The sequence below is a fragment of the Trichoderma asperellum genome, chromosome 6 (assembly GCF_020647865.1).
Source record: "Trichoderma asperellum chromosome 6, complete sequence".
Taxonomy (NCBI): Eukaryota; Fungi; Ascomycota; class Sordariomycetes; order Hypocreales; family Hypocreaceae; genus Trichoderma; species Trichoderma asperellum.
The window spans coordinates 331,457-349,835 of NC_089420.1; the positions used below are offsets into that span (position 1 = coordinate 331,457).

An 18,379-nucleotide genomic window follows, 5' to 3' on the forward strand; every position below is an offset into this window, starting at 1 on the left:
CCCTGCATGTAAGAGGAGATAACGACCTCTCAGCGGGATATAATCGCCATGTACACACACATGTAAGTGATAGGGGGGCTATGGCTATGTCGAGGAACGGAGTATTGCTACCCCCGTGAAATTGGCAACACGAGCCAAAGAAATGAAGACGATGCATGTCAAGTCGGTATCAATGTAACATGACGGCTGGCCTGTCGGTTTGCTTGTATCTGCGTCTCTCGTTCGGGGAATCCGAGTCATGCCGCCGTCTCTCTTGTTGAGCTGAGCTGAGCTGGGCCGAGTCCAAAACCGCCACCGTCTAATATGTACAGACCGGTTTACCTCGAGCCAAGTCCAGCTTAGCAGCAGCGCGATACTACTACTTGTACGGAGCACTTGCATGGTTCATTCTTCCGCTTTTTTTGCGGCCTTTTTCCTACTCGCCCGCCACCCCCATGGCAAGGTTGTTGCTAATACGACTCGACTTTAATGCCGCCAAAGGCGAAACGGTTGGGGCCCCATTTGTTTGTAATCGCGCCGGTTTGTTACGGCGGTGCGCGGTGGAGAAAAGAGGCGCGCCCCTACCCGGAGGCCCGGCGGAGGGCGCTGCTTTGGGGAGGAGTTCGGCAGAATGCTGCAGCCGTTGGCCAGCGGTGATAAAAAGTCCCAAGCATGCACGAGGCAGCGTTGGCGAGGGCGCAAGTACCTGCTAACGGCGGTGGATCCTGCAATGCGGGTGTCTTGTCTTTGGCATCGAATCGATCTCATTGGATCCCTCGTCCGCCGTGCCGGGAGAACGAGGCGAGCAGGGCCCGGAAGGATGCTGGAGAGCTGACCCTTTGGCGTTTGTATGTACAAGACACAGATGACATGGAGAGAAACAGCCTGGCATGATGCGGTGAGCCAGCCCGTTGCACCGCGTTCGACTCTCCAGGGATGCTTTGCAACGTGGCTGCTGTTTCTGCCAATGTATGGACATGAAAAAGAATCTCGCCATCTTACGATAAGCGACGCCCAGCTTGCTGCCAGGGGCTCACAAAACAGCACACGAGTGAGGCCGAAGGAAGCGGCATCGTGAAGTGAACTCAGCCAAGCCCAGCCCGGGCCGGAGAGAGCCCAGCCAAGACCCAGGCCAAGCCACCCTTAGCTTTTTCGTCCCTGTTATTATCGTCCCTTTCGTGCTTTGAAGCCGAACGGAAAAAGCGCGCAAAAACTCGTCCATGTGTCGGCCCGTCTTCTGACTTGAGACTTGGCGCGAGGCCGGGCTGGCTCATGGGCTGTGAGTGGTTGAAATGGCGGCAAATCCATGCTTGGGACCGTCCACAACGGGTATTGCCAGTGAACATCACTTTCTCTTTTCTGCTTTCTTTTCTTGTCTTGTTGGGACCCCGAGTTTGCATGAAATCCGAAGCTAATGCCACATGTTTCACGCAGTAGTATCTTTTAGCATGTTTTTATTCTTGATTGAGATTGGACTCGTGCAGGTATCACAGCCGAAGCTAAAGAAAATGAGGAGTTATTCAGTTGGCCGGGGTGGCTTGACGTCGATATCACGGCGCACGGCTTCTCATTACAGTCTGGCAATGTGTTTTTGACGCAAATGGGCAGTGTCTGGCATGTTTCATAACCTGTTTTTCATGCCCGTCATGATAGCGTTCCGGCATATGAGAAAACTTGAAGTCGAGGTGTAAGCTTTGTCACGACGTCAACTTACATGAACAAGAAACAGCCAGCAGACGACACGCACGATGCACGCACGCAGCAGCAGCATGTGGTTGATGGAGAGCAACGGGAAAGAAAGAAGCAAGAGATCGACAAGCACATGCTTCCCCGCGGGCGTGTATTGGGCCAAGGGGAGATGGAGCGGAGACCATCAACTGACTAGAGAATCGCCCGCAGAGGGTCCCACGGGGAAGCGGTTCTGAGGAGTCGTCGCTGCTGCGAGATGGATATGGATGGATGGCCCTTCGGGTTGATGGATGCAGTGCCGACGCAACCCTCGTTCGTTTTCTTCCTTTTGTCCTTTTGCTCCGTAGACTATCTTGCGTTGCATGAGGGCGTATGAGCTGCAAGGGAGAGATGCATGCTAAGCAAAAGGAGCAGTAATAGTAGCAGCCGTGGTAGCTGTGATCCCCAACCAGCCATTGACGTTGACGGCTTCGCGTAAAGGGGAAAAAGGAGTCCGTTCCATCCAGCGCGCGGGACGAGATCCTGTTTATGCTGGATGACAGAAGAGTGCATGTATTTATTGCATCCTGCATTCTGCATCCATCTCCATCGTGCACAGCTGTCTGTGAAACTGAAACACCAGTGCCGCCTGTCCTGGCAAGCTGTGATTTGTTCAACGAAGCTTGCCTGGCGATGATCCCCCTCAATCTACGTCATTGAGCCGCCGGGGTTGCCCCCCCCGCCCCTGTGAGGCGACGATCGTAGATACCAACGTGGTCCCGTACATGTGCGATGTACCTACTGTATGCATCTGGTAAGCCTGGCAGTATCTGAGTTTGTCTTGACAGGCAGCTTGTGAAAGGGGGGGGGGTGGTAGGGATGATGAGTTTTAGGGGGGGACAGAGAGACAAGCCACGGCGGATGATAACGACGACGAGGGGGATGGGAAGAGGAAGAGGGGCATTCATCCATTGAAGATGCGATGCGATGCTCTCTCTCTCTCTCTGCCGGAGCAGGACGTACTGTAGTCTAGATGGCAGAGCTGGACGCAGCACATGCAAACACATGCAAACACATCGCCAGAGCATCGCATCACATACCGAAGGTGTGGCATCCAAGCGCGGCCGTCAATGAGCGGGAATTGGCGCTAACACGCCCATTGTAAACACGTAGGTTTGCGTTAGTAACTCCAGCCATCAGCCATGGAGGAGCAGAGCAGCGACGACACGAGACGAGACGAGACGAGATGAGACGAGACGAGGCCAGCAGCTGCTCGTTAGTGTGAGCCACGAATGCCTCCAGGTCAGCTCCAATCTGGACCGCGCGGCTGGAATGATATCACCAGCCTCGCCTCGCCCAGCGGAAATAACAAGCAAATTAAGAATTCCTCGCAACAGGCGGGCACAGGGGCCCGTGACGCAGGGCCCGTCCGTTCTGGGCATCGCATCCATCGCCGTCGAATCGTGCAGCAGCGGGCATCGTGAAGCAGCACCCGAGCGTGGTGAAGCGCTGTTGATGTCACCGCCCACTGGCGCTCCCCACCCAGCGCCCATTCGTAGGCCGCCTCAGTGGCCCCCTTGGTTCGACTAGCCAGCCACCCGAGGGCCGCTAAGCAGCGCCAGCCCTGGGGCACGTTTCGGGGGCAGCAGCGCGCCTGTTTCGCTGCTTGTCGTGCACTAAACCGCTAACGCAGCAGCACCGGATGACGTTAGTTTGGGCGGTGGGGGCAGCACGACGCACCCAAAATCACGACAAAAAGGCGCACCGCAGGAATTTCCTTGGTTTTGGCGGATGGGGGCCCCTAATTGGCAGACCAAGTCGCTGCTATGCTGACGATGGCAACAGGAAAACGGAGCACCTTTCCATCCAGTTCTTGGCCACAGTTTGGATGGGGCTCTCTTGCTCTCTCCCCTGACGGAACTCGGCCAAAACGGCCGAGAGAGAGAGTCATGATGATGATGATGGCCTGGTGGCACAGCAGCAGCCAAAGCATCTGATGCCATGCTGGCGTAGTTTCATGATGATGCGAGATGGAATCGCCGGCTGAATCTGCCGCTGGGCGAGCAGCAAGCACACACGACGTTGCAGATACACAACGCAGCATATTACATACTACTGTGTGTGTGCAAACCACGCCATGGCGATTACATATTTCAAATTCAGTCGCAGTGCTTCATGCTGCTGCACATGCGTCGATTCGCTGATATGTAGGTACGGTGATGAGGGCATGTGAAAAGCGTGGTGCAGCACCAGGTACCCATCGCTGCCAGCAAGTACCAGCACCTCTGCCAGCGCCAGACCCGCCCCGATCCTGCGCCACGTCTGCTGCGCCAGGCGTCAGCCAGCACCCGCTGATTGGCCGCCGCGCGCCATGATGTCTTGCCGCATCCACCGAGGCATGTACTTGTACCCGCCCCGTCTCAACAAAAACGCACGCCTACATGCTACATACAGCGTCCGTTACATTCGTCTCCAGCAGGGGACCCGCCTGTACCTGTACGCAGAGAGACACCTTTCAGTGCCCCCCCCTGTCCTGTCCTGTCCTGTCCTGTCCGGCCCTCTGACGATGGTGGACGATCAGCTTCAAAGTTCCTTGCTGGGCTGCTGCCGGGACCCGCCATCGTCATCGGCACGCCCTGCCTCCACCCCCGGCTCTCACTATCTTTCGTGCTCATTCTCTCGCAAATTATCGTGTACTTTGTTGCTGGCGGTATCAGTAGAGTTTTGCCTGCTTGCTGGTCGAATTATATAAAGCTGCAGCGATTCCCGCTCTTCCCTCTTGCATCTTAGTCCCATCATCTCATCCTCAGCATCCGAGCAGTTTAAAACGGTCCACCGTTTGCTACCATCTTCGCCTCACTTGACTTATACCCATATATATTATATATATATATATATATATACTCTCTACCACATTACCATTGCCGGCTGATCCTATTCTATCCTATCCTCCTTTAACCCACCTACTTTAACCCACCTATCTATCTATACTATTTGCCTTGTAAACCACCACCATGGCTAAGATGGGCAAAAAGGCAGTTCACTTCGGTGCTGGCAACATTGGTATGTCAAACTAAACTAAACTAAACAAAACAAAACATCCTTCCATCCTCTTCTCAATTCTTTTCTAACGTCCTTCTGCAGGCCGAGGCTTCGTTGCTTGCTTCCTCCACAACTCGGGCTATGAAGTCGTCTTCGCCGATGTCAACGGCGACCTCATCGACAAGATCAACGCCACCCCCTCCTACAGAGTCATCGAGGTCGGCTCAGAGGGCACCTCGGAGAGCACAATCACAAACTACCGCGCCATCAACTCCCGGACCCACGAGGAGGAGCTGGTCGAGGAGATCCGCACCGCCGACGTCGTCACCTGCTCCGTCGGCCCCAACATCCTCAAGTTCATCGCCCCCGTCATCGCAAAGGGCATCGACCGCCGCGCAGACGGCCCCGACGAGCAGACTCCCCTGCATGTCATTGCCTGCGAGAACGCCATTGGAGCCACCGACACCCTCGCCAGCCACATCAAGGACGCCAGGAACACCGACCCGGCTCGCCTCGACACGCACCACCTCCGTGCCCGCTATGCCAACTCGGCCATTGATCGCATCGTCCCGGCCCAGGACCCCAACGCCGGCCTCGACGTCACGCTCGAGAAGTTCTTCGAGTGGGTTGTCGACAAGACCCCTTCGAGGACGTCGGCATCCCCTCCATCGAGGGCATCAACTGGGTCAACAACCTGGCCCCTTCATCGAGCGCAAGCTCTACACCGTCAACACCGGCCACGCCACCGCCGCCTACCACGGCTACAACCGCAGAAAGCGCACCGTCTTCGACGCCCTGCAGGACAAGCAGATCATGGCCGAGGTGCGCGGCGCCCTGACCGAGACCAAGAACCTGCTCGTCGCCAAGCACGGCATCGACGAGGACGCCCAGGAGGCCTACATGAACAAGATCATCAAGCGCATCGGCAACCCCCACCTGGAAGATGCCGTCGAGCGCGTTGGCCGTGCTCCCCTGCGCAAGCTGTCTCGCAAGGAGCGCTTCGTCGGCCCTGCTGCCGAAGCTGCCGAGAACGACATGCCCATTCACTTCCTCCTCGATGCCATCGAGATGACCTTCCGTTTCCAGGACGTCGAGGGTGACGACGAGTCCAAGGAGCTCTCTGCCATCATGTCCGAGAACACTCCCGAGGACGTCGTCGCCAAGGTCTGCGGCATCCAGGCAACAGAGAAGATCTACCCCCGCCTGGTCGAGGTCGTCAAGCGCGTCCAGGACGACAGCCGAGAGGATTGACTCCCAAAGCATGCCGCATCATCAGCTGAGGAACTGCGGCCTAGGATATGATTTGATGGGTCGCAAGTTTCTTACCTTTTTCTTTTTTTGTGTCTCTCTTCATTTCTACTACGGCATTACTTCACACAAACCTGTTGAATGAAAAAGCCTGCCAACCCCTTTTTACTACATTTTTTTTTTGTTTTCTGTTCGCTTCTTTGGCTTGTTTTATCAAATGCAATGAATGAAATGGCAAGGCGCTGGGATTATCGGGATATCATAGATATATTATCTATTCTGCTTTTCTTTCTGTTTCTCTTTCTTCTTCTTTCTATTTTTCCTGTATTGTGTGTGCAAAGGCACTCCCTTTCAGGGACTGGGTATTACTAGCAAGTTTCTTATTTTCTTCATACAGTCGATAGATTTATTGATAGCATCACGAATCATCAAGACATCAATAAAAAAAACAGACTTTAAAACTTTATCAAAAAAACAACCATTCTTTGCATTAAAAGGTCCCTTTGCTAAAAATAACCTTTGCATCCATCCCCAAACCGTCACACAGCTGAAAAATGAGGTCACAATGATCTCAGTACTTGCCAGACACGGAAACACACCAACCAACCACCCCCCCGTCTAAAACGGTCGGTTCGCCTCCTATTTTTTTTTTTGTGTGTGTGTGTGTGTGTGTGTGTGTGTGTGCGTATCTCGGGAATTTTTACCCGACATCCTTTTTCTCGTAGCAAGGCCAAGGTTGGTGGTTGGTCACACAACACATCTTGCGCTAAAGCATGCCATGCCACACCCGTCATGCAATCAAAAACATCGTGTGCTTCCGGGGCGACCCCCCCTTTTCCTGGTTTGGTGAACCTGAGATTGCCTAATTAGGAAGGGGACGATGCGTGGGCCCTGGAGTTTTAGACTACCTAACGTACTAGTCATACTAGTAGTACGGAGTACTAGGATATCTAAACTACATGTATTAGTATCTGGGCCATGTATGGAGTGCTTTTTCGAACGTTTAATGTAATGTAATGTTACGATTGTTGACTCTGGAGGGGCAAAAAAAAAAAGAAGAGGGGAGTGAGACAAAAGGCTGAGAAGGCTCTTTACGCGAGGACAGCGACCTAGCGGTACCACATGCAAAGGAGATTGATGCTACGTATTAGAATTTAGAACCCGGGCTGCCCCGAGAAAAAAAAAAAAAAAAGAAACGTAATGATGCGAGGTGAGACAAGAGTAGGTGACTAACGGAAGCCACACGCGGAGCAGCATGCCAGTCAAAAAGGCACTTCCCCTTTTTGCCAGCAGTTAGCGGGCACCCAAATCCTCCGGAATTGATAATAGCCTTTGGTTCTTGACTGATTCCAGGCCCAATAGGATATCATCCCAGTAGACACACATATGATACAAGTGGAAAGAAAAAAAGCACACATTGCATCTTCTTGTCTTACATCCGTCCTACCAAAATTACATCTTTCCGCGGTGGTGTGCGGGAATCCCCCCAGCCGATACATCTTGTGTAATATGTGCTTACTGTATGGGAGCCGAAGCATCTACGTGGCATGCTGTGGCTTGAGCTGGGATGGCTTGCACGAGACGGAAAGACGTAAAGTGTTGGCAGAAGGAATATGCAAGGGGCGGTTTTCTAGGTTTCTCATGTCATAGTATTGCAGACTGCATAGGTAGGAAGTATGGTATGACTACTCGCAGCAACTAGTCTAGGCTCTAAACTCCAAGAGTCTAGATTCGCAATTGGCTTTCCATAATGCAGGGGCTATGCCTATGGATGTCTACAGCCGTGCCTGAATGGATTCGGAGCATGGAACAACTCATCATGTGCTGGCACTGTTAGTGACCACGTGTAATGCTATACTGGGCAATGGCCTTGTGTTTCCAGCGTCTGTCTCTGAGCTTTTGGAGGCTGGATCTACAGGAACGTGTACAAAGGGAGACTGTTTCACATTAGGCACAGATCTACCCCATATTCTAGCCTCGTGATTTGATGCCGAGGGGCTGAGGAATGTTGATCACCAATCTGCGAGCTGAAGTTCTCACGACTGGTCGAGTAAGCCCCCCTTTGCTGCCGGTGATGAGTTGCATAAAAGCAGTACGTACTTGTAAGTTGTCAACAACTAGTACTCCTGTAAGTTTAGATTGCCCTGCATGCATTAGTAGCATTAGTACTAGCAACACAGCAGCATCATCACCATCATCTGCAGCAGCTTCACTCCTTTTGACTCTGCTAAAAGCTTGCTTGCATAACTCACGCTTGCGCCAAAACACATTATCCCCACTCATACACGGAGCAAAGCACCATGTTGCCTCAGATAGGGGTATTACTCTTCTTCGGCCTTTGTGGCCGTGGGCCTCTGGCCGCAGCTGCCATCACAGTCCCTGTCGATCCGGATGTTGACCCACTTCCGCTATCGACCGCCGGTGCCGTGACGTCTGCGTCGGAGCTGCTCCGGCAAAGCTGTCCCGAAGAGTTCCCTCCGCGCACGCCATACTCGCCAGAGCTTCTCATGTCCTCCTTTGACGATTTTGGGGCTACTGGCGAGGACGTGTTTCCCAATGGCACCGTCTTCCCATCATCGGACAGTCTCGTGAGAGGGGCAATCGAGGCATGGGGCCAGCACCAGAGCCTTGTCCTCCGGCCTGACGAGGTATGGTTCGAGATTCTGGTGCAGCTCAACTTCTACATGACTGCGCACGCAGAAGACGTCAGGCACCTCTTCGTCGACTTTGAAGGCAAAGAAGAGATCCAGGTGTGGCGTCTCTCGTGGCATGACGTGATTGCGGCGTTTGGGGGCGAGATCCAGAAGAGGGTCAAGACCGATTGGCTGCTGGACTGGATCACGCCCAGCTTCACCACGACAGATGAGACCGACGGCCTCACAGCCACCGTCTTGATGATGGGCTTGATGCAGCATTACTTTGAGTTCAGTGGGGGCATCACCTGTGGCCTTCCCGAGGTGACGTTGCTGGGCACGAGAGACGACTGGGTGAAGCTGCTGAACAAGCTAGACCGGCTGAAGGAGTGGGGAGACGAGCCAGCCGACTATGCCGAGCGTCTGCGTCCCATTCTCAAGCGCTTCGTCGATACGTGGGACAACCCCGGCAGCGAAGAAACTAAGGACTTCTGGAAAAACATTGTGCGGTCCCAGCGCCTGTTCTCCTGCGGTGGACCCCCTGACTACCGCATCTCAGGGTGGATCACCGGCTTCCTGCACTGGACAGCCGAGGGCTCGCTTCGCATCCCGCGCAACGTCGAAAAGGAGTTCCAGCCCTCGGACGGCGACCTGGTGCTCGACGGCGTCCCGTATTTCCCAGAGACGCTCAAGGACGTGCCCGTCGGCTACGCAAAGGCGCCGCTCAAGATGATGGACTACCCAAGTCCAGGGGCCAACTCCACGGCCTATCTGTTGGCTGGCAACGTCGGCGTCCAGAGACTGGCGGTGACCTCAAGCGACGAACCGGGGCACGAGGACTGGAAAGTGACGGCGCAACCGATGAGTGCGTGGTTCTTGTACGGGCCTGTGGACGCGACGGTCAAGGTCGGGCCGGGATATGGCAACGGCGATGAGCTGCTGAAGATGGCGGCGGGGCTGGGAATGTGCGAGACGCATAGCAATACTACAGACGGTGACGGCGAGGGACCTATTCTGATTGGCATTGGAGACGATGGCAGCGAAACATCGTGGTGGTGATGGCGATGATGGCGGTGATCATGATGATGATCATGATGATGACGATGGTGGTGACACGATACACGATACTATGTTGTAGTTGTCGTTGTTGCAGCGGTAGCATCACAGCTGATGACGACGACGACGATGGTGATGGTGATAATGATGTATGTATGCAGTTGATCTCATGACTTGTGCGAGGTTCAAAAAAGGAAAGCCTGTGCTATTCTTGGTTACGGCGCGGGAGAATAATTGATCCCCATCATAAAGTGCTGCCAGCCCGCGCTATTGATTGCTTTGTAGGCAGTACTCCAACTTGCTACTGGCGATGTAAGAGCTCTTTGAAATAATTGCTGCGTCCAAAATCAAACCATTGATAAACCCAATGCCACCTGCCTCATGCTGCTAGTGCTGTCGAAATGCATGTACGCTCAGCAATTTCTCCGAGGCCATTCAGCATCCATGATTGGAATCAAAGCCTGAACCGGCAGACGATGTGCTGTTGTGCTTTGTGCTGGGCTCAATCCACTCATCTCACTCGTCAACGCTCATAAATCACGCCCATCTTCATACATATTCATACGCACATGTAATCATTCATAGTCACGCTCTCATGCAATCTCTCCTCCACAACTCCCGTATAAGCTGCAAACATACAGCCGTTGGCCGGCTCTCATTGGCCGCGATGCATCCATAAACAGGCTGTACTGTCGACGATATGTAAGGTGAAGTGTTCATAAACACACTGGCCAGCGCCGTCTAAAATGCGGGACAACTCAGTATAAGTGCGCCTTGTCCCGCGGCCGGGGCGCTGTGGCCCCCCAGCGACAGTGGGCTGCTGCAGCGCTCACCGACACCTGTGATGCGCTGGTTGGCGGGGCGCACCCACTGCCAGCCCACTAGCGCCCACTGCGAGCCCGCTGGCCTGTCCGCTGGCAAGCCCACTGCCCCTGCTGTGCCTGAGTGAATCAACGGATGGCATTCCAGACAAGCCTCTCCACCAACCTCTCCAGCTCCAACCTCAACCTTCTTATCCACAGCCACTCACAGCCAGTCCCGCCGCATCTGCATCTGCATCTGAACTGGCAATAGACAGACCTGGAGTCCCAATTGCGAGCCCGACGATGCGGTAGCGGCCAATTGCCCATTTCCCCGGATCTCTCGCTTTTTCTCTCATCAAGGGACGCTCTCTCGACGCTTTCGATACAGCCAGCACTGCTTGCTTTTCTCCCATTGTCCTGCTCATACTGTCTCTAGTTCGGGGCCAAGCAGTAAGCACAAACGCACGCACGCAAGCAAGCAAGCAAGCAGGAAGCGAGAAAAGACGCAAAACATCGCATCACCTGCATCATACATCATATCATCCCAACTGCGCCGCCAGCCACCTCAGCGGCCGCAAGAGGGCGCCGATATGGCGACTGTAGTCCAGCAGACCCAGCTCCTTACTCGGACGCGTGCCTCTCGCGTGCCTTCGTCCACAGCCAGACCCCTTCGAGCAGCGGCGGCAGCAGCCGTTGCCGCCGCAGCGTTTGCGAGACCTGTGCGCGGCCTTGCGAAGCCCGAATCAACTGAGATCCCGTCCAGCGGCGCCGGCAATGCCCCTGCAGAGCCGAATGCAGGTGGAGGCATAGCGGCTGCAGGTCCGGCGTCTCTGTCGCTGTTCCTGACCAACATCAAGCTGCTCAACCTCGACCAGCTCCCCGACTGGCCCGGCATTTCAGCCGAGACATTCGCGTCGTCGGGAACCACTTTGCAGGACCAGAAGAGGCGAGTACAGTGCGTAGAATGGGCCTTGTATCAGCTGTTTGTCATCTGGGATCCAGACGAGGCAGCGAATGTGCGTATTCCTCTTCATCTCCTCCCGACTGCCAAATCCATCATTTCCATCATCTGTGACATGGTGAATCGTTGAGTGCTAATATGTCCATTTCCCGTCCAACAGAAGCTGAGGCCCTTCTTCCCACCGGGTGATCAGCTCCAGTCCGTCAACCTCCGTGCCGCACTCGTCAGAGCCCTCGAGCAAGCCAAGAAAAATGGCGACCTCGGTCGGGACACCATCATCCGCAAGACGATGCTGGACGAGTGCAAAGGCGAGAGGCTGGAGGAGGTCTTGGCCTTCTTTTCCACGGCCGTCCTGAAAAAAGTTGTTTCGGACAGCCTTGCCACCAGCCGCGGCTATCTATCGCCCGCTGTTGAGCTCGCCTTTGAGAACAAAGGCTACAAGAGCGAAAAGTCTCATTTGATCGCGCTTTCCATGGCCCACAAAGCGTCGATCCGCCAAGTCTTGCGACGCAAAGAAGCAGCCAAGGCTCGATTCAAAGATCTTGCCCATGTCCTGGACGACAAGGAGGACGGCATCATTCGTAGACGAGAAGCCCTCGAAATCAAGGAGATGGACGGCGGCGGCCAGACAGTGTCTGACAATGCTAGAGCCGAGATGCGCAGAGCTGTACACCATAACTGGGCAGGTAGCGAGGCCTGGATGGAGGCTCTTTTGTGCGGAGACCCAAAACACGGCGGCCTCCTTGCCACGGGCTTCGACCGCGTCTGGAGAAGGGCCGAGAAGGGCCGGCTAAACGACCTCGATACCGACGATGTTGGCCTCCTGGAGCAACTCGACAATCGAGTAAAGCTACAGAAGGAGAGGCTCTACAGGTGGGATGCCTTCCGCAGGAATACATTTGGCGAAGCGGCACCCGTAACGTCCAAGCCCAGAACCTCGTCTGCCAAAACCAAGGGCATTGACCTTGGCTTCTCAGCTCATTTAGATCTGCACACTGTGAGAAGGGTCAAGCCGACGAGAGCTGCACTGTTCCATCATGCGCCCCAAATGACGGATGACTATGCTGCGCTGGTCTCAGATTTAAAATACGAGCTAGGGAAAATAGCAACCAAAGAGGTCAACATTGCCAGCCTTACAAGGAAGCGAACGCCCGTGAAGCAAGATCGCCGCGACCGCCGTCTCCTTTCCACGTCGTCCTTTGAGGGCGGCGACGATGACGAAATTAGTGATTTGGAAGACGCTGAAAATGCGTTCCGCACCGATGGATCTGTCACATCCTTCACTTCCTTTCAGGATAAATTTGCTGTGCCGAGCCGTACTGTTAGACCTGTGATATCACGACCGAGTCTTTCTCAACTTTCTGGCCCAGAGACGCCAGTCTTGAAAAAATGGCCGAGCCAGAGGAATTTCCCCGGGCGAAGCACCTATGATTTGACTCAGATTGACGACTCGCCGCTTGCCACGCCTCCTTCTCATACGAAGAGGCCTTCAGGATATGACACTCCGACGCACCGTCGGTCTCCGGAAAGAACAAAGCCCATGTCGGGACAAAAGGCACCTCATAGCCCTCCACGACTGTCGTCTACAAAGGGCCCTGAAGACGATGATCTTGATCCTATGAAGGGCAAGACTCCAGCACCTATGAAGCGCACGAAACCACGACATACTCTTTCCTTGGCTGAGCGCACTCGACTGTCGATGAGCCGTAAGAAGTCTCTATTGTTTGAAGATGAGGAGCTTGACCCTCCTACTCCTATATCTACCGCCCCCAAATCAACAGATATCAAAGCCCCAGAGCCAGACTACTCAGAGGATCTCGCTAGTCGGACTCGTCGAAGCATGGCTGGATTCGAAAAGGCGCAGCAAAAGGCACAGCTAGAGCGGCGAAGGTCTCTTAGGAGATCCAAGATGCCACAGCGAAAAGAAGGTGGCTACTTCCCCACAGTAGAAGAAGATCTCAGCGAAGCGACCATTTTACTAGAGCAGCTGGCTGAGGAAGCGGATATGGAAGCTGTTTTCCGATCGCGCCCGAAGGTTGGACAGAGCTTGCAACCTAGCCCAACGAGGGAAGAATGGGGTGATATTCCGGAGTACAATGGCGTAAAGATGCAGTGAATTGAATGTTACGGGGGTATTGTTTGTTTTAACAGCTTGTATTTGCACTTTTTTTTTTTTTTTTTTTTTTTGAGCGTTTAAGCATGTATGTGTTTACAATTGATGAATAGAGCGTAAGGGAACGGAGATTAATGATTATAAAATATAACACAACACAACACAACACAACCACTAGCACAGAGTGAAAATGGCGCCTCTCTTTCCATTCCTTTGTATCTTTTTTCTTCATTGATTTCCTTCTCATAACAACGCTTTATATTATTTTACATATAGGCGTGTTTTCAATTCCATCTATCATATTGTACATGTATATATAGTTCGTCTTACATCGCATTTTCCAGACGCACCTTTTTTCTTCCCTACCCATCTTTCATCATATACACCAGGGACCATAACTTAACTCTCTACAAGCCTTTCCCCCCTCCTTTACCAGCCCTGCTTCTTCAACTCCATAACCTTGCTAACAGCAGCCTTGAATCCCGTCTTGAATCTCGCTCTCCATCGCTGACTCCTCAGTCTCTTCTTCTTCAATCCTTTTCTCTCGTGAAACTTCTGCGAGTGGTACTTGTTCCGGACCTTTTGGTCTCGGCACATCCTCTCCAGCACACGAATAGCCACGGCAGGCGTAGGAGCCGACGTGGGAGACAGGCGGTCCTGGATAAAGACGGTGCGGCCGGTGACGGCTTCGGTGCGGATCTTGGGGCGCTGGAGAGGATCGCCGACGTTGAGGGACTGGCCGTAGGCGGCAGATCTGGCGGCGACGATTTCGGCAATGTCGAAGTTGAAGGAGCTGGTGGATGACTCGGCGGCATTGTAGGGGAATTTGGATTTTGAAGTCTCAGACGATGACGGAGATTCTGATTCAGCGGCGGGAGGCGGTGGTGGGGGTGGTGGCGTGAATTCGGCGCTGGGCTCTGCTGTCTTGGTGGTTGTTTCGGGCTGGGCCTTTGGTGCTGCGGCAGGTTTAGGAGCTGGCGTAGGAGGAACGAAGTTGCCGACGAGAGGGTTTATTCTCTCATTGAAGCGCGGTCTGGAGGCATTGAATCGCACAGCCAGCGATGTGGAAAATGCGCGGGCCTGCGCCGGGGCAGCAATTCTAGACAGCATCATGCTGCCATATCTGGAGGTCGAAGCCCTGTGATAAAAGTCAGCGAAACTGAGAAGATCATCTTATCGAGCAAACAAGCAAAACGCACATCTTTGCCGTCTTCAATGGCTCCTGCGACTCGACTCGTTCGCTATCCAGGCCAAAAGGTCTCGATCTCGCAAAAGGTCGTTGCAAAAAGCTGCGGGCGGATTAACTTTGATGCGGGGCGCCTCTGCACTTCAACTTATCTGCCGAAAGTCAATGGAGCCGCAATTCGAACCTGCAGATCGGAGAAACCAACAACAGATCTCGACACCCCAGCCCTGGCGGAAAAAAATCTCGAGCCCGCCGAACGGAAATTCCTACTGCGAGGCTATTCGCATGTTGGCACTGCGTCGAAATTGTCTCCTTTGTCGTCGCGCTTCAATGCAATCTGAGAACCCTGCAATTTGAAGCTGCTTTTTGCTGGAGACTGCTTATCAACGAGCTGCCTACATACTCACCGAAACCCTGTTTTCTTTTTTGCCTTGGATACGTTCTACCCTCTAGCGGCGCGAACATCGAACCCGCGGACGGACACGCCCAATTCGCCTCTACGACCTGCCGGCGTGACGCTGCTCTGAATCGCAGAGCCTAGTCCGTCACCATGGCCTACAATCCGTATGGAGGTACACAGCATCGCGGCCAGCCTTATGCTCGCTACGCATCAGCTAATAGAGTCTCAGCTCCGCACAATCCCTATGGCGCGCCACCTGGATATGGCTATCCTGGAGCGGCGCCTGGAATGGCCGCTCCTCCTGGGTTAGGTATGCACCTCCCATCTGCCATGTCCCATGTCCCATGTCCCGTCTCCCATCATCACGATTACTGCCTGTCAGGTGCTAACATGATCTCTCTCCAGGACCTCCACCAGGCATGTCTTCTGCCCCGGGAATGGCCCCTCCGCCGGGCTTCCAGCAAGCCAACGTGCCCCAAGCTAATCGTCCAAGTGGCCTGCCGCCCTTCCAAGCCCCGACCAACATGCCGAACATCAACTTCAACGCGCCCGTGATTCGACTGGGTACAGGAGCGTCAGCCGGCGGCGGCGGCAGATCCGATGACCGACCAGCACAGTCTGGAGGAAGAGCTGGGCTTGGTATGGAAAGAGGATCAGACCAAGGGCGAATGGCAGCGAGAGAGAGCATGCAGACGCTACTGCCTCCCACGAGCGACGAGAAACTACGAACGATCTTCCTACATCAAATCCCGGAGGGACTGGGCGGCGACGAGGGCACCAAGAAGCTTCTTGGGGCCGTCGGTAAGTTGAGACGCTGGGATCCGTCGGATAGCACGTCGGAAGAGAGGAAGGGAACCAAATTCGGCTTCGCCTTGTACGAGGACTTTGATTCTCTGGCAGCTGCGGTCAAGCTCCTGAGTGAAGAAGAGGTCCAAATCCCCACTAAGAAGCAGCCGAGTACTAGTGATCCGCCAGCCGACGACTCCTTTGAGGATGTTGAGAAGATAAAATTGCAAGTGGCTGTGGATGCCACATCGCTCAGTTATCTGGAGACATATAAAGAGGGCAAAGGGGACGATGCATCCTTTGAGCAGAGAATAGAGAGCGCCCGCACTGCGCTGAAACAGGTTATCCGAGAGCTCTTCTATCCTCCTGTGGTCGAGACAGCCGATACTAACGGCGATGTTGCTATGGGCAATACGGAGACTGAGGAGAACGTGGAGGTGGTCAATATACCCTTGGCACAGGAAGACGAGCTGGCAGATATTCCCCCTGAGATGCGAGAAGTTGTTGCTGGAGAGATTGCTGCCTTCCGTGAGCGTAGCAATCAACGGGACATGGAGCGCCTGCAGCGAGAAGAGGAGCTCGAGGAGATGGAACGACGACGCAACGGCGCTGGCCGATCAAGACTTGCTTCACCACCGAGGAACTCAAACAATGTGCCCCTAGGACCTCGAGGCGTATCGGTGCCCAACGCCCCCTCCGGCCCCAAGGGTCAAGGCGGATCCAACCGAGTTGCCTTTGTCAATGGAGGAATGAACAATTCAGATCTGTCCATGCGGAGAGACGACGAGGATACCGACGCCAGTGACGAAGAGCTCTGGAGGAGATATACGGCTGAACGGAAGGCTGAGGATGACAAGATCTATGCGGAAGCAGAGAGGAAATGGGTCAACCGAGAGCGATCACGACAGGCTGCACTGGAGCGAGAGCGGGAACGAGAAAGACACGACATTGAAAATCTGGAGAGAAGAAAGCAAGAACAGCTGGAGAGGGAAAAGACTTGGGATGATGAACGAGAGGCGGCCCGTAAATCACACATCTACTACCGAGATCGCGCCGGCTGGGCAAGGAAACGAAACTCGGATCGTGCTGAGGAAGAGGCAAGAGACGAGGCCGACCGGCAGGCCGAAAAGGTGGAACGAAACCGCGAGCAGGCCCGACTGGAGCATGCTAGGGGCATGGCAGACGATTTCCTGGACCAGCAGGCTCGCGAGATGGAGCAGCGCGAAGCTGCTGCTGCTGCCGCCGCACCGCAGCCATTCAAGCTTTCTCTCGGAGCGGCGGCTCAGAGAGCCCAGGCCTCACGCGCAGCACCGCAGCGTCGCACAATCGCCGAAGTCGAAGGTCTCCTGGACGACGAAGAAGTCGAGTCCACCAGACGACAGCTTATCCCCATCCAGCTGGACACCACCTCTGGAGCCGCAGGCATGTCAGAAGAAGAAATCTCGCAGGCCGTCCGAGCACTCGCCCAGGAAATTCCCTCGGAGAAGGACGGCCTCTGGGCGTGGGAGGTCAAGTGGGACTTTATGGACGACGCAGTGGTGCGCGACAAGCTGCGGCCGTTTGTGGAGAAGAAGATTGTGGAGTATCTCGGCGTGCAGGAGGAGATGCTGGTGGAGGCTGTGGAGGAGCATTTGCGGAAGCATGGCACGGCTGGTGCTTTGGTGGAGGAGCTCGAAGGGGTAAGTTTTTGCCGAATATTGCCGTTCTTTCTAATATCTTGTGATTTGTTACGAATACTAATCATGGTGTGAAAAAAAATAGGCATTGGACGACGAAGCAGAGGATTTGGTCAAGAAGCTCTGGCGTATGCTCATCTTCTTTACCGAGTGCGAGAAACGAGGCTTGCCGGCGTAAAAAGGGCTGTACCGGTTCGGACATGGGATACCACTACACGGATGTTGTTTTTCTGGCAATTTCTCTATATTAATTTGTTGCTTCTTTATTTTTTTTTCCCCTTTTATCTCAATTCATTCTTGGCACTCCCGTCTCTCGATTTAGAGAGGTGCACGCAACTGCCATTACGAAATAAAACAATGTAGGAAAGAAAAACGTATGTATATATATGCGAATTGAGAGCAAAGTGCAAAGAAAACAGGGGAGCCGAAAACACCAAAAAATACTCTTTACATGTACAACTAGGAGGGGAATTCAGGCACTGGGGATTTTGAAAATAGCCTAGGAAATGTTTTGTAAATAAATACGTAATATTATTAAACTTGATGAGATTGTTTCATACTGAAGGTGTTGTAAGTGGGCTTGCCCGTAAACTACGGTGGTACTGCCGTCTAGACATTAGATGGTGGATTACGAAGCCATCAACTAAAGCTGTCCAACACAATACTGGAAATAGACTCAACTTACAGCTTCTAATATTCATCAAATCCTTGTTAATATTTTTTTACAAAACACCAACCACTTCAGCACAAAAAGCTCCGGCATATAAGCCCAAATCACCAACCGCTCGGCTCAATCAAGTGAGGAGAAGCACGGACCGAAAAGCCGAG

General features: G+C 53.7%; 6 protein-coding genes across 6 annotated transcripts; 4 read left to right on the forward strand and 2 right to left on the reverse strand.

The window, feature by feature from the left end:
* Positions 1-1,064: 1,064 nt before the first annotated feature.
* Positions 1,065-1,379, reverse strand: TrAFT101_009569 (uncharacterized protein; the record flags this gene model as incomplete). The annotated part of the gene is made up of 1 exon (XM_066128702.1): positions 1,065-1,379. The coding sequence occupies one exon, from the start codon at positions 1,377-1,379 to the stop codon at positions 1,065-1,067; it is 315 nt and encodes a 104-aa protein (XP_065984822.1).
* Positions 1,380-4,192: 2,813 nt separating this feature from the next.
* Positions 4,193-6,387, forward strand: TrAFT101_009570 (uncharacterized protein). Its single transcript, XM_066128703.1, has one exon. The coding sequence runs from the start codon at positions 4,831-4,833 to the stop codon at positions 5,938-5,940; it is 1,110 nt and encodes a 369-aa protein (XP_065984823.1). The 5' UTR covers positions 4,193-4,830; the 3' UTR covers positions 5,941-6,387.
* Positions 6,388-8,114: 1,727 nt separating this feature from the next.
* TrAFT101_009571 (uncharacterized protein) lies at positions 8,115-9,943 on the forward strand. The gene has a single exon (XM_024908104.2). The coding sequence runs from the start codon at positions 8,238-8,240 to the stop codon at positions 9,627-9,629; it is 1,392 nt and encodes a 463-aa protein (XP_024761491.2). The 5' UTR covers positions 8,115-8,237; the 3' UTR covers positions 9,630-9,943.
* Positions 9,944-10,642: 699 nt separating this feature from the next.
* TrAFT101_009572 (uncharacterized protein) lies at positions 10,643-13,617 on the forward strand. The gene is made up of 2 exons (XM_024900012.2): positions 10,643-11,445; positions 11,551-13,617. The coding sequence occupies exons 1-2, from the start codon at positions 11,020-11,022 to the stop codon at positions 13,504-13,506; spliced, it is 2,382 nt and encodes a 793-aa protein (XP_024761490.2). The 5' UTR covers positions 10,643-11,019; the 3' UTR covers positions 13,507-13,617.
* A 78-nt stretch (positions 13,618-13,695) lies between these two features.
* Positions 13,696-15,151, reverse strand: TrAFT101_009573 (mitochondrial 37S ribosomal protein bS21m). The gene is made up of 2 exons (XM_024910609.2): positions 14,703-15,151; positions 13,696-14,641 (listed from the first exon to the last, which is right to left on the reverse strand). Coding segments are annotated over exons 1-2 (711 nt in total). The 5' UTR covers positions 14,705-15,151; the 3' UTR covers positions 13,696-13,932.
* On the forward strand, positions 14,847-18,096 carry TrAFT101_009574 (uncharacterized protein). The gene is made up of 4 exons (XM_024908103.2): positions 14,847-15,261; positions 15,319-15,399; positions 15,495-17,554; positions 17,637-18,096. Exons 1-4 carry the CDS (start codon positions 15,240-15,242, stop codon positions 17,727-17,729), a joined length of 2,256 nt encoding a protein of 751 aa, XP_024761488.2. The 5' UTR covers positions 14,847-15,239; the 3' UTR covers positions 17,730-18,096.
* The last annotated feature ends 283 nt before the right edge of the window (positions 18,097-18,379 follow it).